The following is a 25,723-nucleotide window of genomic DNA, read 5'->3' as shown; positions in this document are numbered from 1 at the left end:
CTTGGCATCATGAGCACATCTACATACATTTTAAATGTTATGGGGTTTCTTTATCTGCCACTCTTACAGGCAGTGAGTTCCAGATTCCCACCATCCTCCAGGTAAAATAACTTTTCCTCATATCTTCTCTATCTTTACCTTAATTCCCAGTTATCAATTCCTTCATCAAAGGGAATTGTTTCTTCCTGTCTATCCTATCTATGCTTCTCATAAATTTATACATCTCAGTTATGATGCCCTCAATCTCTTCTGCTCCAAGGAAAACAAGCCCAATCTTTCAATCTCTCTTCATAATAGAAACTCTCCAGTGCATACACATCCCTCATATAATGTGGATTCCTGCATGGCATACAATATACTCACTGTGGCCTACCCAACTTTTTATAAAGTTGCACAAAAACATCCCTGCTCTTTAACTCTATGTCCCTGCTAATAAATGTAAGTATCCCATATGCCTTCTTAAACACTTCATCCACCTGGTTAAACCTTAAAGAACCCATGGATATGCACAGCAAGGTCCCTTTAATCTTCAGTTTTTCCCAGAGCTCTAATGTTAATCATAATGGCCCTTACCTTACTTTTCCTGCCACAGGATCAATATGAATTTAAATCTGGGCCATTTAGATGGCTCTATTACCAAGTGGCAAGGACAAATTTTGGGGAAGGTTGGCGGGGGGGGGGGGTGCACGGGGAGGGGGAGGTGGTGGGGTGGGGGAGGGCAAGAGCATTAAAATAAAAGCAGGGTTTAAGCTGCATATCAGGGTTCAGCCATCAGGGCCTATCAGATGCCAATGTAATCAGCAGTTAGAAGATCCCAAAACAACACATCCACAACCATGTACTCCTGCCAACACCAATGCTCAGTGACAGCAGTCTAATGTGCTCCTTCAGTATTGCTGGCTTAAAAGCCTGGAATTCTCTCCCTAATGGCATAGTGGATCTACCTATAGCACATGAAATTCTCCATCCTGTGGCATTTGCCAATTCTCTAACCAGAGCATCTCATTTACAGAACAGCCTTTCCAAGAACCTCATCAGAAAGTTGTCTGGAAAGTACAACCACAGGACAAGCTCTAGAAAAACAAGGACAATGCAAAAGGGAAAAGGATCTAGCAATTTGGTCTTTTCTTCCTTTTCCTGACTTTTGCATCCAGTAAAGTGGATATTCCTTTGGGACAAGGGACAGAAAATAGACTTTTGAATATGACCTGTACCTAATCTGAAATGTGATTGCTTTTGTTCCTACATGTGAATATATTATCCTCTTTAATTTTAGTTGTTTGACTGATTGCTTACCTAGACTTGAATATGAGGTGCTTCCACAGGGAAAACAAGCTCTCTGTCCACCCAGATGGTTAAATGTGTTTTCAGGACATGGATAGCAGTCACTGTTGTGCTTTGCATGGCTGCTGTTTCCATAAGTACCAGGAGGACAGGGGATCGGTAATCTGGTCATTTCAGAGCAGTAGTAGCCAATCGGGCAAGGATTCAATATGTAGCTTTCAGAGCCTAATGGGAATGAAATGCAGCAAATATACCTTCAATGAAATAACAGCAATACACAATGGTGCTGCATCAGAGATTAATATTTAAGAACTGTTAATGAATTCCTGTAGAATTACCAAGAGTCATGGAATTCAGATCTAGAGTGAGTTGGATTTGAATATGACAGAGCTGAAGGTCATCTCAGAAGCAAGATGCCCAAGAAACAATTGGCAACTTTCAAAAAGCTGGCAGGGGTGGCAGTGGTCTGGTGGTATTATTGTGGGACTTTAATCCAGAAATCCAGCTAACATTTTTTGGGACCTGGGTTCAAATCCCACCACAGAAAAAGTAGAATTTGAATTCAATAAATATCTGGAATTAACAATCTCATGATGACCCATAAATCCATTATTGCTTGTCGGAAAAGCCCAACTGGTTCCCTAATGTTCTTTAGGGAAGGAAATCTACCATCTTTCCTTAGTCTGGCTAATATGTGACTCCAAATCCACAGCAATGTGGTTGACTCTTAACTGCCTTCTAGGCAATTAGAGATGGGCAATAAATACTGTCTAGCCAGTGATGCCATCATCCCATAAATGAATAAAGAAAAAAAAGGTAGGCAGGAATGAGAAACCATATTGCAGCAATGCCAATCTGAATGGTCAATACCTTGGGCATAGCATAAGATATCACAAAGGCTCAGAAATCACAACAGCATCCACTGGCAGGCATCTACCTCGTGGTCATTATGGGTCAGCAGATGAGGCCCAGGAGTTAAAAAATCACCCAGAACCCACACTACCAAGTAATTAAGATTTGCTGATGGCCTCTCCCATTCCTCTCTCCAAAATGTACTCCAAGTTCAAATAGGAGCTTTGACATTTAATCTGATCCTCATCTGACTTACCCACTGGACAGTAGAAACCCTCTGGGCAAGGGCTGCAATGAAGCTCATTGGCAGAACCACTTCGATAGGTTCCAGCCTCACAAATTAGACAAGCTTTCTCCAGACGATCCCTCAGCCCTGTCACATTGATTGGCATGTACCCTCCATCACAGGGCAGCATCGAAGAACTATTTGCAGGACAGAAGTACGGGAACACACACCTACAACAAGAAGTTAATGTTCTCCTCAGCACACACTTACCAGAGTTACAAGGTATGACAGAAATTTTGCTGTACACAGAAACCTTGATTATCTGAACAACATGGACACAGTGTATTTTGTCTGGATAATCAAATGTTTAAATAATTGAATACCACATAACAGTTTCGCCAAGCATCGGGACCTTATGATTTTTTCCAGATAATCTGAAATTCAGATAATCACATGCTGAATAATCAAGGTTCCTCTGTACTTTGCTTTTAATTTTTTTTAAAAGGGGGAACTCTTTCCAAGTATCCTCCTTGGAAGGCTGTTAATTGAGTCTTGTAAAACTACAAGTGTCACTCTTACTCTTTAATAGCTGATTTAAAACACATCACCTATATTTCAGCTGACGGAACTAATCATGCATTATTGCCAGAGTTTGAGAAGGAATTTAAAGAATCTCATCACATAATCCCATAGAAAATCCAACTGCATTAACTTTTGAAAAGCATATTTTCCTGCTTTTACAACTGAATAATCACATTGATCTTCATGGATGCAAATCAATGTGACATATGCATTTGTTGTTTTTGTACCTCAACGATTAGTTCAATATTCTTACATGTTTATTATAGTTGATTTCTCATGAGACATGAGGATCATGCAACAGTGGAAATTGCACAATATATATCTACACAACTTGACACTACCCTTTAACTAATTCTGAGGGATTTGTTGTGATATTCCATTGACTTCTTTTATATTTAAAACTGTTTGTTGTAATGGAATAAATTAGGAAATTTGCCTTTTCCTCATACATCTAGCCCACTCCATAAAGTATATGTTGTGTTAAATTTCATTTCTATTCTGCAAACAGTTATAGAGTTATAGAGATGTACAGCATGGAAACAGACCCTTCGGTCCAACCTGTCCATGCCAACCAGATATCCCAACCCAATCTTGTCCCACCTGCCAGCACTCGGCCCATATCCCTCCAAACCCTTCCTATTTATCTACCCATCTAATGCCTCTTAGATGTTGCAACTGTACCAGCCCCCACCACATCCTCTGGCAGCTCATTCCATACACGTACCACCCTCTGCGTGAAACAGTTGCCACTTAGGTCTCTTTTAAATCTTTCCCCTTTCACCCTAAACCTATGCCCTTTAGTTCTGGACTCCCCGACCCCAGGGAAAAGACTTTGTCTATTTATCCTATCCACGCCCCTCATAATTTTGTAAACCTGTATAACGTCTCCCCTCAGCTTCCGACACTCCAGGGAAAACAGCCCCAGCCTGTTCAGCCTCTCCCTGTAGCTCAGATCCTCTAACCCTGGCAACATCCTTGTAAATCTTTCAAGTTTCACAACATCTTTCCGATAGGAAGGAGACCAGAACTGCATGCAATATCCCAACAGTGGCCTAACCAATGTCCTGTACAGCCGCAACATGACCTCCCAACTCCTGTACTCAATACTCTGACCAATAAAGGAAAGCATACCAAACACCTTCTTCATTGTCCTATCTACCTGCAACTCCACTTTCAAGGAGCTATGAACCTGCACTCCAAGATCTCTTTGTTCAGCAACACTCCCTAGGAACTTACCATTAAGTGTATAGGTCCTGCTAAGATTTGCTTTCCCAAAACACAGCACCTCGCATTTATCTGAATTAAACTCCATCTGCCTCTTCTCAGCCTATTGGTCCATCTGTCCAGATCCTGTTGTAATCTGAGGTAACCCTCTTTGCTGTCCACTACACCTCCAATTTTGGTGTCATCTGCAAACTTACTAACTGTACCTCTTATGCTCGCATTCAAATCATTTATGAAAATGACAAAAAGTAGAGGGCCCAGCACCGATCCTTGTGGCACTCCACTGGTCACACGCCTCTAGTCTGAAAAACAACCCCCCCACCCTCTGTCTTCTACCTTTGAGTCAGTTCTGTATCTAAATGGCTAGTTCTCCCTGTATTCCATGAGATCTAACCTTGCTAATCAGTCTCCCATGGGGAACTTTGTCGAACGCCTTACTGAAGTCCATAGAGATCACATCTACTGCTCTGCCCTCATCAATTTTCTTTGTTACTTTTTCAAAAAATTCAATCAAATTTGTGAGACATGATTTCCCATGCACAAAGCCATGTTGACTATCCCAAATCAGTCCTTGCCTTTCCAAATACATGTACATCCTGTCCCTCAGGATTCCCTCCAACAACTTGCCCACCACCGAGGTCAGACTCACTGGTCTATAGCTCCCTGGCTTGTCTTTACCACCTTTCTTAAACAGTGGCACCATGTTTGCCAACTTCCAGTCTTCCGGCACCTCACCTGTGACTATCGATGATACAAATATCTCTGCAAGAGGCCCAGCAATCACTTCTCTAGCTTCCCACAGAGTTCTTGGATACACCTGATCAGGTCTTGGGATTTATCTACCGTTAACCATTTCAAGACATCCAGCACTTCCTCCTCTGTAATCTGGACATTTTGCAAGATGTTACCATCTATTTCCCTACAGTCTGTATCTTCTATATCCTTTTCCACAGTAAATACTGATGCAAAATATTCATTTAGTATCTCCCCCATTTTCAGTGGCTCCACACAAAGGCCGCCTTGCTGATCTTTAAAAGGGCCCAATTCTCTCCCTAGTTACCCTTTTGTCCTTAATATATTTGTAAAAACCCTTTGGGTTCTCCTTAATTCTATTTGCCAAAGCTATCTCATATCCCTGTTTTGTCCTCCTGATTTCCCTCTTAAGTATACTCTTCCTTTCTTTATACTCTTCTAAGGATTCACTTGATCTATCCTGTCTATACCTGACATTTGCTTCTTCTTTCCCTTAACCAAACCCTCAATTTCTTTAGTCATCCAGCATTCTCTATACCTACCAGCCTTCCCTTTCACCCTGACAGGAATATACTTTCTCTGGATTCTTGTTAACTCATTTCTAAAGGCTTCCCATTTTCCAGCCATCTTTTTACTTGCGAACATCTGCCTCTTTTCCGCTTTCGTAAATTCTTGCCTAATACCGTCAAAATTGGCCTTTCTCCAATTTAGAACTTCAACTTTTAGATCTGTCCTTTTCCATCACTATTTTAAAATGGATAGAATTATGGTCACTGGCCCCAAAGTGCTCCCCGACTGACACCTCAGTCACCTGCCCTGCCTTATTTCCCAGGAGTAAGTCTAGTTTTGCACCTTCTCTAGTAGGTACATCCACATACTGAATCAGAAAATTGTCATGTATGCACTTAAGAAATTCGTCTCCATCTAAACCTTTAACACGATGGCAGTCCCAGTCGATGTTTGGAAAGTTAAAATCCCCTATCATAACTACCCTATTATTCTTACAGACAGCTGAGATCTCCTTTCAAGTTTGTTTCTCAATTTCCCTCTGACTACTGGGGGGTCTATAATACAATCCCACCAAGGTGATCATCCCTTTCTTATTTCGTATGGTTTTCTCTAAAATGGCTGGTTGTATGGCTTTGCTGTCTAGAACATGCAATCCTATGCCAATTTCAGTAAATGTATTTTAGTGCTAAAGCAGGACAGAAAAGGATACTGATGGAGAAAATGCCTAATGCTCTTTATCTGCTGATCTTGCTCACTGTCACTTACTTAATGCTATTTTAGGTCGCAATTTGTTAAGAGGTGTTAGCTGAGAATGCATCCGACAAGGTGACGGACTTGGAAAAGGGGTAGGTATTTGCGTGTTTGGGGGTTTGGGGAGCTGAGGTGATTTAGGGAGGATGTCATTTTGATCTCTCTGAAGCATTCCTATTTCCAGACAGTCTAAGTTACAAAGCAAACCAGCAACCTGCTACACAGAGGCAGGCTATCAATTTGCATTAAAAAATGAAAAAAAACTATGGATGCTGTAAATCAGAAACAAAAACAAAAATTTCTGAAAGGCTTAATGGGTCCGACAGCAACTGTGAAGAGAAAATAGATTTAGCGTTTTGGGTCCGGTGACCCTTTCTCACAACTGATAGTAGCTGGGAAAATGCTGGGTTTTATGCAGAAGATAGGGTGGGGGAGGGGATAAGGAGTAAACAATTGGTGAGAATAGAGTCGAGAGAGAGGGAAAGACAGTTGAACAGACAAAGGAGTAGATAAGGATCTGGCTAGAAGGTGAATAGCTGTTAATGGAGACTGTTAGTGGCTAACAATGGGCTGTATGTAATAGCAGACTATGTGATTACAAGGCCTGTGTGGGAGTGGGGTCTGGAACAGGGGAGTGCTCAAGCCGTCAAGTTGTTGAACTTGATATCGAGTCCCGAGGCTGCAGGATCCCCAAGCAGAAAATGAGGTGTTTTGTCTGTCTCACTCTTTGAGCTCCATCTCTCCCTATCATTTACTCCTTTCCCTTTCCTCCCACGCAATATCTTCTACATAAAAACTGACATTTTCCTAGCTACTAAAACGGATCTGATTGTAGCCAGGAAGGGTCACCGGACCCAAAACTCTGTAGCTCTGATTTTTTTTCACAGATGCTGCCGGACGTACTGAGCTTTACTTGCAACCGCTGTTTTTGTTCCTGACTTACAGTATCCACAGTTGTTTCAGATTTTTTATCCTAGCTACCAACAGTTCTGAGGAAGGGTCACTGGACCTGAAATGTTAACTCTGATTTCTCTTCACAGCTATTACCCGACCTGCTGAGCTTTTCCAACAACTTCTGCTTTTTTTTAACCAATTTGCCTAGTTAAGGTTCAAATCAGGGGCAACCTTGTGATTTCACAGGCATTTTATTGTAAACTGAATGCATCTCTCCCAGAGGCATTTGTGACAGCTGCCCATTGAATGATCCCCTGAGAATGGGTCACAAGAAAAGGTGCAAATATGGTCCTGACATTGGACGTTCAGCTGGAGGGGAACTCTCCCCTTCTCAAAGACCTGGCTGATTTTGTTCCACTGAATGTTTATCTCACCTGAATGGTTTTCAGGCACCCTCATGCTCCCTAACCTGCTTCAGAAGTGCCCACCTCTCCTGCAGCTGTCCAGTCTCCAGCTTTGGCTAATAGCAGAGGGAGAATGTTGTCCATCCTTAATTAGATGACAAGCTTGCAAGCAACAGTTAGGAGATTGTTCTGACCTTGCTGCCATCAACTGCAGATTTGAAATTCCCATTTTGTCCAAAAGACCACAGGAAAATCCAGCCCTGAGTATTTGAGACTTGAGCAAACAGGACAAACAACTATGTACCATCTTACGCATCCAATTTATTGGCATTGTAGAATAATGTTAATATTATAAATTAATAATTAAGAAGTCTGGATTAATGCTTTGGAGATGAGTTCAAATCCCACAAAGATAGCAAAGGGAATTTAAATATAATTAGCAGGTAAAACTAGAAGAAAATGTTGGTCAAATCAAAAATGATCATGAAATACTGATTGTCATAAAAACTCAGTTGGTTTACTTCAAGGCAGGAAATCTGCCGCCCTAATATAGTTTGGCCTACATGTGACATCAAACCATGTGGTTGACTCTTAATATACACTGAAGTGGTGTAGCAAGTAATCTACTTGTTTTAAATTGCTCTGGAAAAAAGCACTATGGTTGTATTTATACCACACAGGTTGCACCAACTCAGGAAGCTGACTCACCACATTTTTCAAGAACGTTTAAGGACAGATTGTAAATGCTGGCTTACCAATGATGCTGACATCCCACAACAAATTAAAACAAACACAGAAAAAGAAATTAACAGCTGAAATAGCACATGCAAATACAATGAATGTTCAATTATGTACAAGAGAAATAAACGGAGAGAGAGAGAGAGAGAGAGAGAGAGAGAGAGATTGGGTTATGGGAAAATAAAAAGGAAAAATAAAGGTTGACATTTTAAAAATCTCCAGTAAAAACATCCAAAAGAATAAGGCTCCATATTTGTAAAATTAATTTGACATCTCAGGGAAGTTTTTGGCTCTTATTCACATTTATCACATTGTTAAAAGTGTAGTTACGTTGAAACGGACAAGAATTAACCTGTGTTGAGTTCAGCATGTGTCTACTATGAAGGTGCAGAAACTACACTCTATTCACTGGTTATACAGGCAGCAAGGTGCTTTTTGGGGGAAATTAGTGGTGGAGCAGTGAACTCAGTCAGCAACCTCTGGATACTCGAGAAAAACTGTGCGAAGTTTAACGGTTATTAACAACAGTGAAATTAACCTGTTATTTTTGCAGGAAAATCTAGTCTTATGTAATTGTAAGGAAAGATTCCAGCTGATACATACAATTGCTTTGGGGTGTTGTATGTGGAGGAACCAAGTGGGCAGAAGTAACCACCAGGGCAGACAGTTGCATTTCCTGTTCTAGGACCACAGTATGATGCTGGCCTGCATGGAATCTCAGTGATGGAACCTACAGCAAAACAAATACACGAGTAACATTCACTTTCTGAAAGATTCAGGTGTAATTCAAAAAGAAAAATAGCAAATAAAAATAACATTCATACAATGTATTTTATGTACGTGAGACATTCCAAAGTGCTTCACGGCCTGTGAATTACTTTTGAAAACTGTTTTAATGTAAGGGGGTAGCAGCAGACAAATTATTCTTAGCAAGCTCCCACAAATGGTGTGATAAAGGCCAAAACATTTGTTTTCAGAAGGTTGGTCAGAGATAAATACAGAACAGACACAAGGAAGAGGTCTGCCCAATTATTTAAATAGTCCCATGGGATCTTTTATGTCTGTGTCAGAGAGAAACAAACATATGGCAGCCACATCAGCTTTGAAAGAAGGTGGTGAATTCTGAGAACTGTGTTTTGCGCTGGACTGAACTATATGCCTTTATTTGTAAATTTACGTGTACTTCATTAAGAGGAAGTTGGAACTTGGGAATTTTTTCTTACACCATCCAAAAACTATTGCAAACCCCCCTATGTCTCTGGTGTTCATGAAATTAATGGATGACAAGTGGACTTATATACAATAAAAATAGGAGGCTTTTGTAAACAAGTATGATAGGTCCAGAAATTCTTTCATAGGTGCTAAAGGAAATTGGGAATTGTAGAAATCAAATCATTTTTTGTCGATCAGTAGTTAAATTCATTCATGCATTAGGTGTTAATAAGGTAGCTGCATTTATTGAATACTAGTAACATTTTCATGAAACAAAACTAACAGAAATAGCATTGTTGTGTATTTGAATTTCAAGTGCGGTTTATTAAATTCTAAAATCGAAACTAAACCCTAAAAACGGATTTTTAGAATTAAAGTTCATTTGTCTATTTGCTGTTTTGAGCCTGTAACATGTTGTTATTACTGCAGTTTCAAAGAATGGTCACCCTTAGTAAGAATTTGAAACAATCCTCATTTTAGGAAGCTGACTCACCACATTTTTCAAGAACATTTAAGGATGGATTGTAAATGCTGGCTTACCAATGATGCTGACATCCCAGAACAAATTAACTCTTTGTTCAACTGAAAAATTGTCAAGAAGATATAGATCTAGTGTCAAATCAAGGTCTTAAATTCTACTTGCTCGTATTTGGCTGTAGTGGGGCAAATCATTTGCTTGCATATCCTGAGTCAAGGTGAGAAACTGAATAGTTTCTGCTCACTAAGGTTAATGGGAGTAAGACAAGAGATTTCAACATGTAATGTTCTGGTGGGCTGAGATCTCATTCCACAAGAGTGCAGGGAGGAACTTTGTCTAGAGTAACCTTACCTGCAGGGCACTCATATCCAGCTCGGCACGGCACTCCATTGATATTTGGTTGACCAGTTCTTCTCGGATCTGGGCAGTAGTAACCAGGTGGACATGGTTGACAGTGCTTATAAAAGGAGGCACCAGTCCGATTTCCGATTGTTCCACCAGGACAGAAGTGATGGCTTCCTTTCCCAGGGCACCAATAGCCCAGTGGACAGAGATAATTTTCATAGCTGGTTAATCCTGGAAATAGTCATGGTGTTTACTGCAGTACACTGTCATTGCTTGACTATTGGGCGGCAGCATTTACATACTCAGAGTCATCAAGAAAAATCATAAATAAAAATGAATGGGACCAACCATTTCCAAAAAAATAAGTTGGGGTGAAATATTAAACTTAAATGAATGATTTAAAATAAATGCTTCTGTAATGTCAGCCAACTTTCAAATGTTATTAAGGATCTCTGTCTATCTATTCAGCTAATGGTTTTGGGTGAATGTTTGAGACTGGGAGTTTTGTAAAATGAATAATGACTGAGGGAGTCTCTAATTACTGGCAGTGTGGTCCTTGAGCTCCTAGACCTATGCAGTCTCCTTTTCCCAACAACATCACAAACTGTTTTCCCCATGCAGTCTTTCATCGAGAAATACCATAAATCAATCATAGGAATTCCACGATGCCGGAGTGACATTGAGGAACGGATGTCTGAGGCTTTATTTTATAGCATTTATGGACTTTAGATCTTCAAACGTTTTCCATTCAATCATTTGATAGAATAGAACTTGTGCACTGCTGAAAATCAACACATTTTGTTGAAACTCTGCATAGTCCACTTCTCAAGGCAATTCATGAGAATACCAATTCAAGGGAAAACTGATGTTTATACTGCATAAATGGACAGTGTTGATTGGTTGGCAAGTGGACTCTGACTGATAGAGACAAATTAGTATTCATCAGAATTGTCCTGATGACTGCATTACAAAAAGTTTTGATAAACTGTCTTTTTTTCAGAATTGCTCAAGTGTTGATTAATAAAAATGAATGCGTCGAAATGGGAGCAATGAGTAAACAAATAAAGTCCATTTTAACTACAATTTATAGAATTATTTTGTAAATCAGATGCTAACCTTGACTTCCTGGACTGTTAGACATTTCCTTTAAATTAGTGCTGCTTTTGGGTGGAAACAGAAACGTACCTGTCTCATTGCAGTAATATCCTGGAGGACAAGGCTGGCATGCTGCTTGGCTGGTTGCTCCAGTGATATTGGAATATGTGTGGACAGGGCACTTCTGGGGTCCAACAGGGAGGCTAAAGGGAGCTCGGATAATGTCATCACAAAAATACCCAGCAGGGCAGCGGTGTAGAAAAGGATCACCTGGAGTTTGGCAAACATGTACTATAACACACTTTAAGATTGAAATATGTGTTATAAAATCAACAGCAGTGAACAAAATGAGCAAAAGATTGAACACAATTACAGATGTTTGCAGAATTTAAAACTGAATACGTCAAAAGGATATTTTCCTTGAGAAGACTCAAACAATTGTATTCTATTAACATGAAAAATCTGTTATTACCAACAATGTTTGAAGCTCTTGAGAATGTACTAAAGTTCATTTTGACCTAGTAAATTAAGCTGATACCTTGTTTACACCAATGTCCAAGTGGGCAAGGCTGGCACTCCTCTAGCTGCCTACCACCAGGCTGTAATCTAATGGTGTTCTCAGGGCAAGCTTTGGTTGTTTCAGTCCCCTCAGGACAATAGAAACCTGGAAGAGCAATTTTGATGGTTACATTAAACAGGAAATTGAAATGTATCAATTAGGTCAGGCCCACATTTCCCAATTCACCCAACACAAGACATGCCCCAAAACCCTGAGGATGAATTTCCAGAGAACCTCCTCCCTAACCTTAACTCCACTCTCTGCCCTTCCCCCATACCTTTAGCAGCACAATTGCTAAAGCACCAGCAAAATGGTTTAAATGTTGCTGTGAGCATTTAATAGAATTTCGGCCGTTTTTTTGACAAAAGATGATCGAGATAGGCCATTGTGAAACTAAACTCTTCACCGTATTTTAAAACAGATTAATTCGTGAAAATTAACATTTTTGCTGGGTAATACAGATATGTCTGTTGAAATTTTAAAACCAATGTTAATTTTGGACAGCCACCATTTTTGTCATAGAAATTTAAAAGTTCTTCTGATCCTACAGCCAATTAAATGGATGGAAATGGTTAAAGGGTGCATTTCCACATTGTTGTTGGTATCATTCAGTGCATAGTTGAATGGAGAAAGTGCACAATGCAGAAAAAAATGATGCAGAAGCTATATCTGCTGATACATTACAACAAAATTATTCTGCATAAATTCCCTTGAGTTTCTTAGCCCATTCTGTAACACACCTGCTGGTTTCCAGGTGCCCTTATTTAAATATATTACAATGAGAGAATAACGTGATGTTACATGCGGATAATTTTAATTTCAATTTCTTCAGAGCAATGTTTCTTGGAGAAGTTTGTATTGCTAATCTGCCATAGGAAAATTCTGTAATACCAATCAGATTACTTGTCAATCTTGATTTACCAAATGCCAATCAAAGTATTTTCATGAGTGAAAAGTCTTAAAATGGACTTAATATTTTTCATGGGATGTGGGTAATACCAGCATTTCTTGTCCATTGTTAATTGAGTGGCTTGTTTGGCCATTTCAGAGAGCAGATAAGAGTTGAACACATTTCTGTTGGTCTGAAATCACATGGAGGTAGTGACAGGACTGAAGAAAATTAGTGCACTAAGTTGAAATTTATGACAATGATCACTTCTAATTCCAGATGTGTAAATTTATTGAATCGATAAATTACACATAAATTCTACTCGTTGTTATCATTGGATCTGAACCCAATCCATGCTCTTACAGCATTTGCTTGGGGGTTCTAGATTATTAATTCAGAGATATTGCTACTATTCTACGATGCACCTTCCCTAGACTTATGGATAGGGGCAAAGTGGGTTAGCTAACAGATCAGCCTAAAATGTCTGAAGCAGGAATTAAATGGCCTACTCTTGTTCCTATCTTTCTGTGTTCCCTATATCATGATAGGTTTCCAAATGCTACTGATGTAACCCTCATTTCCAGGAAGGAAACCATTGTTGGTCCCATGCCTAATCAGTGTGCCCGAACGCAAACTGAAAACGTCTGTGAGGTATGAAACATTGAGCTGCTAAATGTAAAATCTCTCCTTGATTTAAAGAACCAGTGGATTTTTCTTGGGAACAGAGAAAACATCCTAAATAGTTCAGGGCTTGATATTTGAGAGTTACTTCTTGATAAGTCAAGCTTTACTCCCAGATCAAGTTGACTGACTAATTGCTGTTCCCTGCAGACTTCGCAGTGGGATGACTGGATCTTTGACTCTTTCTTTTTACTGAATTACCTATCAATAAAGCAGGATGTCTTTTCTCCTGAGGGTATACATTTAAAATAAAAACTTCTTGTTATGCCGAGGTTTGAAGGAGGGACATTCTGAATTAATGGGTGTGGGATTAAGACAAATGATCAACGTTTGTGGGAGACTCCAGGCTGTAAAATTTGACTATGCTGTTTACTCAGTTCCATCATCTAGGAATTCCCTGTTTTTATAATGCAACACAAATGTAGTTCATTCTCAAAGGCTTTGCAATAAGGAAAGAAAAACTGCCCAACTTTGAAAATGACATGACCTCACAACACAATTGGTGAAAGATTTCCAAAGAAGGATTGAAAGTCACTTGATAAAACCCAACTTTTAGAATGTAACAGATATCAACCAGAGAAATAATGAGGTTTGTTCGTTAATAATATGTCACTTAAACAACTTACCTGCAGGACATTGTCCAGCACACAGTTGGCCCCACTCACAGAGATTACGTTCATGTGTGTCATTAGGGAAAATCCCGTGAGGGATAGGACTATGGCTGCCAGCAAGACAGAAGTAACCAGCAGCACAGAATCCCTGAATCCTTCCTCTACTACAAAACAAACACAAGGTTTAAATCTATCCAAATACTTGAGCACAAAGATTGACTTGTTCATTTTTCTGGAGCAAGTCCTTAGAACATTGCTCATTATCTTGCTGATATCATTATAGGGAAAATATAATGTTTGGAGTTTTCTCCCTAAGTAAATATTTCAAGAGCAGAACTGAAGTAAGACCAAAAAAAGCAGAAGTGAAATAGATGCTATGATTTGTTTATCACTCAATCAGAAAACATTTTTCTTCCATGAGTAATACATCTTTTGGATAACTCACCATACAATGCAACTGAGGTTTAGTCCTGTGTAACTTAAAGCGCAGATCAGTGTTAGAAGAGGAGATTTAACATATCAGAAGATTGAGCTTCAATGGATTGATTGGCCATTTTATCACATTGACCTTGTATCTGTCTTGCTCTGATTAATCCAGAAGATCCCTTTGTTTCAAAATTAAATTAAACATTGAAATAGATCAAGTTTCTGACAACAATTTTGATTTTATTATTTGGGCTATAATGGTGATTTTTGAGATGTAGAATGTCATTCATTATATAACTTAAGTAGATATTAGTCCCTTATGGAATGCTGTACACTTTTATTCCACTTTTCCTGATATAAATTCTGGATTTCAATAATCCAAGACACTCTGAAAACAGAATATACCCAATGTTCTTTATTAAAGTACATTATAAAAAGTATTGCAAACATCTCATTCATTAATGCTTACAATCACAAGTGAATTATTTTATGTGGATGTGGTTTGAAGAACAGATGAAAACAGGTGATCAGCCCTTTTTATCATTTACAGAGAAACCTCGATTACCTGAAAATCAATTATCTGAGTTTCGGTTTATCTGAAGAGGAGCTCAAGGTCCCGACAGAAACATTTTACAAAGAGGTCTTTCCAATACTGATTGCCTCTTTTGTGCAAGGTTTGTTTACAGTGATTAAAAATGAACTCACCTTACCGAAATGTTGCCAAGAACAGTCTTGGACATTGATGGGAGCCCAGGCACCATCTCAAAATAATTTACCGCCCGCCCTCTGTCTCTCTCTTCCCACACTTTCCCTGGGATTCTACACAAGGGTATACCCTAAACCTCCCCTTCCCCAGATAATGTCTCCAACATTGTCCTGTAAGGGACAAAGGTGGAACTTGTCAAAATGTTGCAGTAAAAGGTTGTGTGTGTTTGTGTGCGTGCGCGTGTGTGCGTTACATTGAAACTCTCCCCCCAAAGCAAGCAGCAGTCTTACTGTTGGTGTCCAGTCTGGCTACCCCGGAGGATAGTGTGGCTGGGTGAGACAGGGGGGCGAGGAGGTGGGTGGGGGCACATGGGGGGGCGGGTTTGGACAAGGTTGGGAGGTGGACGGGGGGGACGGGAGTGGGGGCTTGCGTGCTGCTGCCTAGTTTCCTGAATGGGGAGCGGACTTTGCAAGTGCTCGCTGTGTCAATCCCATTGAACCTTGGTGGGGGGGGGGGGGGGGGGGATGGCGCAGGATGCTTCAGCAATGCGGCAGGTCCCTTAGAAACAAACGCCAAGAAAGAGGGAACAAGGCAGGCAGGGCAGGGGAAAAAAACTTCAGAAATCTCCAAGCACCAGAGGAGAGACTTTGAATCAATTAACCAAATAATCAATTATCTAAACGAAATAGTGCCACCCATCTTGTTCAGATAATCAAGGTCCCTCTGTATGTAAATGATTTGGATGTGAAGATAGGAGGTATAGTTAGTAAATTTGCAGATGACACCAAAATTGGAGGTGTAATGGATAGCAAAGAAGGTTTCCTCAGAGTAGAACAGGATCTTGATCAGATGGGCTAATGGGCTGAGGAGTGGCAGATGGAGTTTAATTTAGATAAATGTGAGGGACTGCATTCTGGAAAGGCAAATCAGAGCAGGACCTATACAATTAATGGTAAGGTCCTGGGGAGTATTGCTAAAGAAAGAGACTTTGGAGTGCAGGTTCATAGTTCCTTGAAAGTGGAGTCACAGGTAGATAGGATAGTGAAGGCGGCATTTGGTATGCTTTCCTTTATTGATTAGAGTATTGAGTACAGGAGTTGGGAGGTCATGCTGCAGCTTTGCAGGACATTGATTAGGCCACTTTTGGAATATTGTGTGCAATTCTGGTCTCCCTCCTACAGGAAACATGATGTGAAACTTGAAAGGGTTCAGAAAAGATTTACAAGGATGTTGCCTGGCTTGGAGGGTTTGAGCTACAGGGAGAGGTTGAATAAGCCGGGGCTGTTTTCCCTGGAGTATTGGAGGCTGAGGGGTGACCTTTTAGAGGTTCATAAAACCATGAGGGGCACCTCCCTGGGGTGGGGGAGTCCAGAGCTAGGTGGCATAAGTTTAGTGTGAGAGGGGCAAGATTTAAAAGGGACATAAGGGGCAACTTTTTACGCAGAGTCTGGTTATGTGTCTGGAATGAGCTACCAGAGGAAGTGGTGGAGGCTGGTACAATTGCAACATTTAAAAGGCATCTGGATGGGTATATGAATAGGAAGGGTTTAATGGGATATGGGTCAAGTCCTGGCAAATGCGAGTAGATTAATTTAGGATATTTGATTGGTGTGGATGAGTTGGACAGAAGGTTGAGTGGTTTCCATGCTGGACATCTCTATGACGCTGTTCATCTCAACTTCCAGTCATTGATCAATTTACCATTTCCTGAGTTAGCTGACCTTTTCCCTGTGAGACATGCTTGTTTTATACCCTTTCCATTCAAATATGCTTAGTATTTTAAACTCTTGACATTATCCAGCCTCCAGAAAGTGATCAGTTTGACCACTGGTCAACATCACAAACGAGTCATATTTTGCATGTTGGTTTGATCAATTGACCCACATAAGACTTGCTTGTGCCTCATTGGAAATTGCTTATCGCTTTCCTTAACAGAATTTTAACATAAGGTTTAGCTTGTGCTCACTGTTCACCACTTATACGTCATTTCATCAACTGTGTCATATTTACACAACACAATTCCATGACAATCACAAAATCAGCTGATAATAGTCCACATTACCACTTCAATTTTTCCAGAATTGCTGTGACAGTCCTGTCCATTACTCTTGAGTTACAATGCCTCAAATAAAAAAAAAAGACACATTTGCTTCAGGCCAACATAAACCCTTCAAAAACACATGACCTTTCTAATCATTGGGTCATCACCAGGTTTCATTTTACTGCTCATTTCAGTCTAATTTAATTTTGACTAATCCAGCAAACTTTAATATTTACAATGTATTAAGCTAATTTATTAGTAATACAATTGCAATGATTGCATAATATTTGTCATAATGTTTAGCTGAGGTAAAAGCTATTGATATGTTATTATTTGGAAACTTAGTTTAACGTGGAGGAAGAATGGATTTTATGTTTCAGTTCAATGAAGGTCTGACTTTGTTTGTTTCAAAATGATCAGAAATTCATGTTGAATAACTTAAGAGAACATTTCAAAGAAATCATGTAACCTCAGCTAAATGACAAGCAAGCCCCTTACCCCACCCCTTAATATCTATGACTTGAACATACTTAATGACTGAGCCTTCAAGGCTCTAAAGGGTAGAGAATTCCAAAGGTTCATGAATATCAGACTGTAACAATTCTACCTCATCTCATAAAATGGCCTGCCCCTTATTTTGAGCCTTTGTACCCTGGTTCTAGAAATTCTAATGAGGGGAAACAACATGTTTGCATTAGCCCTACTGAGCTCTGTGAGAACTTTGAATATCTCCATGAAATCTCCTGCCATTTTTCTAAACTCTTCAGAATGCAGACTCTCAATCTCTACCCATTGGTTAATCTTATAATCCCAGAAAGGAGTCTGGTGAACAGCTTTTGGACTCCCTCTATGGCAAGCATACCCTTCTTTCGGCATGACTTGGAGGTGTCGGTGTTGGACTGGGGTGGAAAAAGTTAAAAATCATACAACACCAGGTTATAGTCCAACAGATTTATTTGGAAACACTAACTTTCAGAGTGTAGCTCCTTCATCAACCGCCTGATGAAGGAGCAGCACTCCGAAAGCTAGTTCTTCTAAATAACCTGTTGGACTATAACCTGGTGTTGTGTGATTTTTAATTTCTTCAGGCAAGGAGTCCAGAATCACAAAGACGTGCTATCGCCCAAAAGCTCTACGTAATTGTAGCAAGATTTCTTTACTCCTGTACTCAAATATATCAATGAAGGCCAACATACTATTTGCCTCCTTGCTTGCTATATCTACATTTTAACTTTCAATGACTTAAAAACCTGGAGGTCAATTCACGAGGTCAATTCCCGGAATGACGGGATTATCTTATGTTGAAAGATTGGAGCGACTTGTATATCCTTGAGTTTAGAAGGCTGAGAAGGGATCTGATTGAAATGTATAAGATTATTAAAGGATTGGACACTCTGGAGGCAGGAAGCATGTTTCCGCTGATGGGTGAGTTCAGAACCAGAGGACACAGTTTAAAAATAAGGGGTAGGCCACTTAGAGCAGAGTTGAGCAGAAACTTCTTCACCCAGAGAGTGGTGGGTGTATGGAATGCTCTGCCCCAGAAGGCTGTGGAGGCCAAGTCTCTGGATACTTTCAAGAAAGAGTTGGAGAGAGCTGTTAAGGATAGTGGAATCAAGGGTTATGGGGATAAGGCAGGAGCAGGATACTGATTGAGGATGATTAGCCACGATCATAATGAATGTTGGTTCTGGCTCGAAGGGCAGAATGGCCTACTCCTGCACCTATTGTCTATAACTCACCTTTCCACCTAACTTGTGTCATGAAGCAAGTTGGAATTCTTACATTTGGCCAGTATATCCAGATTAGTTTTACAGATTGGTCAATGTATCCAGATAAGCGATACAGATTGTCAATAATTGATGACCAAGCACTGACTCTTTCTTTACTCCTACCACCACAACCTGCCAAACTGAGAATAATCCATTTATTCCAACGCTTAGTGTTCTGTGCATTAATCAATTCTCAATCTGTGCCAGTATATTACACAGGTGATCTAATCAGTGCACTGATCTCCTTTGTTGATTCCAATCAAAAATCTTCTGAAAATGCAAATACACCAGAGCTTTCAAAAAACTCTTAACAGGTTTAGATTAGGTTCCCTCAGTGTGGAAACAGGCCCTTCGGCCCAACCAGACCACACCGACCCTCCAAAGAGCAACCCACCCAGACCCATTTCCCTTTGACTAATGCACCTAGCACTATGGGCAATTTAGCATGGCCAATTCACCTGACCTGCACATCTTTGGACTGTGGAAGGAAACTGGAGCACCCAGAGGAAACCCACGCAGGCACGGGGAGAATGTGCAAACTCCACACAGACAGTCACCTGAGGCTGGAATTGAACCTGGGACTCTGGTACTGTGAGGCAGCAGTGCTAACCACTGAGCCACCGTGCCGCCCCAAATATGGTTTCCCTTTCATAAACTAATGCTGACTCTCCCCAATTCTACCATTATTTTCTGAGTGTTCCTTTTATATCCACATATTTTGCTCACAAAGATATCAGGCTAACTGGTCTCTAGGTTCCCCATTTACTAATTCTTTTTTCCCCAATAATGGATTTACACTTGCTATCTTCCAATCCACAGGATTGTTAGGAGTCAATAGGATTCTGAAGACAGTCGTCAATAATGTACCAGGATCTCAACAGCAACTATTTTCAATACTTGAAACAAATATCGGGGGTGTTACCAACTTTCAGTACCATTAATTTCTCCAGCATGAGTTCTTTTTTCTAATGCAGATTTCTTTCAGTTATTCTTTCATGTTAGAGTCTTGTTTCTATAGCATTTCTGGGATTTTTGTATCCTAATTAACCAGTTAGATTTCTGGTTCAAATGCCCACAGTCCAGAATTCTCTTCTTTTATAGGATTATAGAGTTATAGAGCATAGAAGCGGACCCTTTGGTCACCTTGTCCGCACTGACCAGATATCCCAAACTGATTGAGTCCCATTTGCCAGGATTTGGTCCATAACCTTCTAAATTCTTTCTATTCATGTACCAATCCAGATGCCTTTTAAATTATGTAATTGAACTCACTTTCTCTGGCAGCTCATTCCATATATGCACCACCCTCTGCATGAAAAAAATTGCCCCACAGGTCCCTTTTAAATCTTTCCCCTCCTATTTTAAACCTATGCCCTCTAAGTTTTGGACTCTCCCCTATTCACCATATCCACGCTCCTCTTGATTTTATAAACCTCTATAAGGTCACCTCTCGGCCTCCGATACTACAGGGAAAACAGCTCCGACCTATTCACCGTCTCACTATAGCTCAAATCCTCCAAACAGGGCAACATCTTTGTAAATCTATTCTGAAACCTTTCAAGTTTAACATCATCTTTTTTTTTAATAGCAGGAAGACCAGAACTGATTTACAACAATGTCACTGAGAGAATGAGCGCACAGAGTTCCTAATAATGTCTATCAATTGTATTCTGGTCAAGAAAAACACAGCTTGTATGGGGCCCAAGTTTCCTTGAGGCAATCCCCATTTTCTGTAATATGCATTAGAAACTTGTCGTGCTGGGCCTTGAGACATGAATCTTTATTTGACAATGAAATGGAAGGGTACATGATTGAACAGTTGATCATTGTTGTTACATTAGTCTGGATACTGATAGCATAATACATGCGATTTCTGTAAAAAATGGAGGAAATTTCCAATTTTCTTAGAACACACATATTAATAGAACAGTTGCAAACTTGTATTTGACAAGGGAAATCTGCCTTAGCTAACCTGCAGTACTTGCCAGTGGGACATGGTAAGCATTGCTTTTCCTCCTTTAAGCCTGTTGTTTGTCCTGATGTGAATGTTCCACTAGGACAGGGAATAGGATTCTGGGTACCTGAAAAATAAATTGTTACACTCTACAGTAGATATCGATGAAGATAGAATCAGTCAATGAATAAAATGATCATCCTTCTCATCTGATTACAGTTTTGGAGGAGGTAACTGGAAACAATGGTTGCTAAATGGTTTGGGTTTATATAATAAAGTGAATTATTTGGTTAATTTGGTCATTTACTTTTGAAGTATAGCCACTTTTGAAAAAGGAAAAGGGGGAACTTAATTAGCCATTAGAATTGTAACCAGCCATTAGATATTAGCCAGTTAAACCGTGCTTGGAGGTATTGATAAATGATAAACATTGGCCAGAATCCAAAGAAAATTTCCCCTGGTTTTCTTCAAATAGTGAAAATGGATCTTTAACCTTGATTAGCACACCAAGATGGTGCTACTGTCTAACATTTCATCCAAAAGACAGTACTTCTGACAGTGAAGCCCTCAGAACTTAGAAACTCAAATCTTGCAATGGAACTTCAATTCACAATTACTTGAATCAACCACCAGAGTTTTACCATTAACCTACAGAGATATTTTGCTCTAAGCTGTAAATTTTATTCCTCTTCTCATGACAGTATCCTTTTTAGTAAGCTAGTTTGATGATCTAAGATTTTCTATATTCAGAAAAATGAGCTGTTTACTCATTTTTAATATTAATAAAAAGCTGATAGAATCCTGAGCTTATATTGGAAATTTAAAATCAATTAAAATTTGAAATGCCCAGTAGTTTTTCACATTTTTTTTCTACCTTAGATACAGTTGTGGATTGCAGCTTGTGTGAAACTAGATGAATACTAATGCGTAGCAGTCAGACCTCCAGTTGAAAATGTGCTCAATTAAATTGTACTGAGAAAAATGCATGCCAGACAGCAGGCTTCCTTCACAGTATTTCAAAGCTATTTACTACCTCATTGGCTAACATATCCAAAATTCCATGAAACATCAAGTTTAATCTGCCTGCACAGACCTACAAAATTACTTAACAATTTTGGATGCCTTATTTTGAAGGTGATTTTGCATCTGATTCTGTATCCATTCTGCCACATGATGATAAGGAAGGAGGCTAAATTTTGATATCAGCAAAGGCTTTTAGGAAATGAATTGTGTTTTCTGTCAAGTTATCCCCACTTGATCTCAGAATATTATTTCTACAGTTTGATTTTAACATGTTACTTTGGAGCATGGTTCAGTTATGAACAGAAATATGAATCTCAACTGTAAACTGAGAATTGTCTGACTGACAACAATTACAAATTCAGATCTCTCTAGTGATCACAACCTCAGTGCAGTTCAGGTTACAAGCAATTAGATTAGATTAGATTACTTACAGTGTGGAAACAGGCCCTTCAGCCCAACATGTCCACACCGACCCACCGAAGCGCAACCTACCCATACCCCTACATCTACCCCTTACTTAACACTACGGGCAATTTAGCATGGCCAATTCACCTGACCTGCACATCTTTGGACTGTGGGAGGAAACCGGAACACCCGGAGGAAACCCACGCAGACACGGGGAGAATGTGCAAACTCCACACAGTCAGTCGCCTGAGGCAGCACTCCCAGTGCAATTTATCTTTAGAATAATAATTTGGAAATGCACTATAGGAAAATGTACCGTCAAAAAGTAAACTTGATACAAAAGTCAATCCTTTAATATAGCACTGAATTTACTAACCATTGGGGCAGAAAAAGTGGGGTGGGCATGTTATCTGGTTGACAGTTGCAGCTTCCTTACAGTAAAAGCCAGCCTGACAAGGGATACACACATCAGACCGCATATTTGGTTGATATTTTCCAGCTGGACATGGAATGGGAGATCCTGAGCCTTCAGAGCAAAAATATCCCTGGCCAGAGAAAATAAAATTGAAGTATTCATACTTAACCATTCATCAGAAATTATTCAATTTGGCAGCACAACCATAAAAAGCATTGACCTAGTTTTAAAGAGATCATGACCAATAGACTACAGATAGGTGTACAATTTGGAAATTCTAGGTAGGGATAGAATATCAAACTCAGAGTGCAATTCATAGAATGGAAAGATCCATAGTATATACTGTCATATTGTCTTTTGCTGCTCAACTATGATCATTCCACAAACGAACGCACTACACCAGAACCATTCATTGGTTGGTGTCAATGTCAAGAAGAAAAAGGTCACAAAATAAATATTGTAAAGCAAACTTGTGAGCAGCACAATTATTTACACAAGAAGACAGGCACCATAAATTACGTCAAAGTTATATTAAAGTAATGGTACTGTAATTTTAATGAGATGCACATTAGTCTATTGGAACAAATTTAATGCTTCAAGTCTAAAACGTTCTATCTTCACACTTGCACTGATTTCCAGAAATATTTGTCCAGTCCAGTCCAACAAGGAGCGGGTTCCTGGGAAATGAAGCACAGCAACTGAAATGTGGAATAGAAGACCATTTAACTAACAGTGACAACAACATAATTTAGTTAAAAGCAATTATGGACGGAGAGTTTTAAAAACGGCAATACTGGCACAATTTTGAAGCACAAATAGCTTCGAGTCCACATACCCAAATATTTAAAATGGGTAAAGTATATTGAAACACAGGTGAAAAAGGCTTATGGGTTATGTTTGGTCCATAGAGGAACTGAACACAAGAGCAAAGAGAATATGTCAGAACCCTTAAAAAACACAGTTGCCAGAGAGTTGCTCAGAATTCTGGGCTCCCAACTTTGGAAAATGTGCAAAGACTTTACGCAGGCTAAAATTGGATCCACAATTGGTCTATCAGATGGTTACCAGAGTTGAGGAATTTTAATGATGAGAGATTAAATAAGATAGCATAATTCTGATTGGATTAGGAAGGGGCAAGAGGAGGCCTGTTAGGGCTGTCCCATGACAATAGAGCAAAAATGGCTGATGACAGCCTCAACAAGCCTTGCAGCACATGTTTAATTGAAATTATAAAATATGAGAAACACTTGTTTAATGTATTCTCAGCACAGAGGACAATGTTTCCCCAGTAAGTTTGTGTGTCCAACACACTTTGCTATCCCAAAGACAAGAACATTTCACATCAATTAGTTATTTCTTTAAAGTTTTTCTAATCAGTATGTTTTTTATTAAGATTCTTTAAGATAATCATAGGTATAGTTTCCTAATAAATTATAGATTTAACACACACTTCTACATATATAATTGTCAAACAAAACATTAGAAAGAAAGATTTAAAAACTAATTATGTATAAGAGTATAATAGAGAGGGGCCTTCCTATCTCTAATCAAGGACAGCGGCAAAGAGAGTTGGAACAGTGAAGAATCTCAAAGAGAACTCTGTTATAATCCTGTACAAAACAGCAGATGCAGACATCATAGTTTAGAGATAAAAGGTCACAAGCGACCATGTGAAAGCTCATTTTCCCACATACTAAAAAGGGCTGATTCAGATCATATCAATAGGACTACTAATTGAATGATCCACCGGAAACCCAATCATAGTTGGGCAACCCAGCCCTAATTAACCAATAGTATACAGGGGGAGAGGGTATGTGCCGCCATATTAATGTTACAAGAAAAGTGCATAAAAAACACTTCACTTGTATTTGAAATCGCTGTGTCATTGACCTTTCTTCTGATATCAGCTACAGATTAAGGGGGTGATTGGATCCTCACGTCAAGGCCAGATTTGGAGTAGTATTTGGCCTCTCCCTGCATGATACCAGTGAAATGCATGAATAAATGACCATGTGCCTCGAGCTCTGCTGTCTCCTGAATACATTATTTCCGTAAAACTCATTCCCACAAGGCCTTACAGATACAGAGATTTTGATAGAGTAGAAAGAAAAAAAAACTATTCACTCTGATGAGTGGGTCAATAAATGGATGCTATGAATTCAAAACCTTTAGGTGATCTAAAGGGGACGAGAGGCTTTTTTTTTCCAAATCAGGGTTATTCTGATCTGGATTGCTACCCGAAAAGATGATGGATATCGATGCCATAAATAATTTAAAAGGGGAGTTGAACATGCACTGGAGGACGAGGAACAGTTAATAAAAAGGTAATCCATTTATGTAGCACTTCTCATAACCACTCAATGACTCACAGCACTTTCGAATCAATGATGTACTTTTTGAAGTGTAGTCACTGATTGTAAAGTAGGAAACACAGCACTAATAACAAACTCTCACACACAGCTGACAATAGGATAACTCCCTTGCAATTTGAAATAATGCCATAGAATCTATGACATCCACCTGAGCAAGTAGATGACAGTTTTGTTTAATATCTCATCTGAAAAATGGGACCGCTGAATGCAATGCTCTCTCAGTGCTGCACTTGGAAAAATATGGGGATGCGGGACTAAGCATTACCATTCTTTCGAAGAGTTAGTGCATGCAAAATGGTTTGAAAGGTCTGCTTCTGTTCCATAAGTCTCTTTGATATCAAGAAAAATATTGAAGTATTTTGCTTTTGATTGTATATATCAAAGCATTACCAAATTCTAATTACATTTTTTCACCTATTCTTAAGATTTGTACACGTGTTGAGAAACCATCTCAAATATTCAATAATTTCAGCTATGAATTATTCAGTGCAGTAATTAATAATCAGATTTGTGTAATGTATTTTT

General features: G+C 39.4%; 1 protein-coding gene across 1 annotated transcript in view; it reads right to left on the bottom strand.

Moving 5' to 3' along the window:
• LOC140493956 (uncharacterized) overlaps positions 1–25,723 on the bottom strand; it is a 145,597-nt gene that overhangs the window by 53,920 nt on the left and 65,954 nt on the right. The window contains exons 31-39 of the mRNA XM_072592908.1: positions 22,788–22,956; positions 21,002–21,110; positions 14,103–14,251; positions 11,886–12,011; positions 11,438–11,617; positions 10,259–10,483; positions 8,821–8,947; positions 2,393–2,592; positions 1,297–1,509 (exon numbers count right to left, since the gene is read on the bottom strand). Coding sequence (XP_072449009.1) covers positions 1,297–1,509; positions 2,393–2,592; positions 8,821–8,947; positions 10,259–10,483; positions 11,438–11,617; positions 11,886–12,011; positions 14,103–14,251; positions 21,002–21,110; positions 22,788–22,956 — 1,498 coding nt within the window. The remainder of the gene's footprint in view (positions 1–1,296; positions 1,510–2,392; positions 2,593–8,820; positions 8,948–10,258; positions 10,484–11,437; positions 11,618–11,885; positions 12,012–14,102; positions 14,252–21,001; positions 21,111–22,787; positions 22,957–25,723) is intronic.

This window comes from Chiloscyllium punctatum, chromosome 23 (genome assembly GCF_047496795.1).
Source record: "Chiloscyllium punctatum isolate Juve2018m chromosome 23, sChiPun1.3, whole genome shotgun sequence".
NCBI classification, from domain to species: Eukaryota; Metazoa; Chordata; class Chondrichthyes; order Orectolobiformes; family Hemiscylliidae; genus Chiloscyllium; species Chiloscyllium punctatum.
Note: the sequence above shows the minus strand (reverse complement) of the source record. Positions and strands in the feature narration are given on the sequence as shown.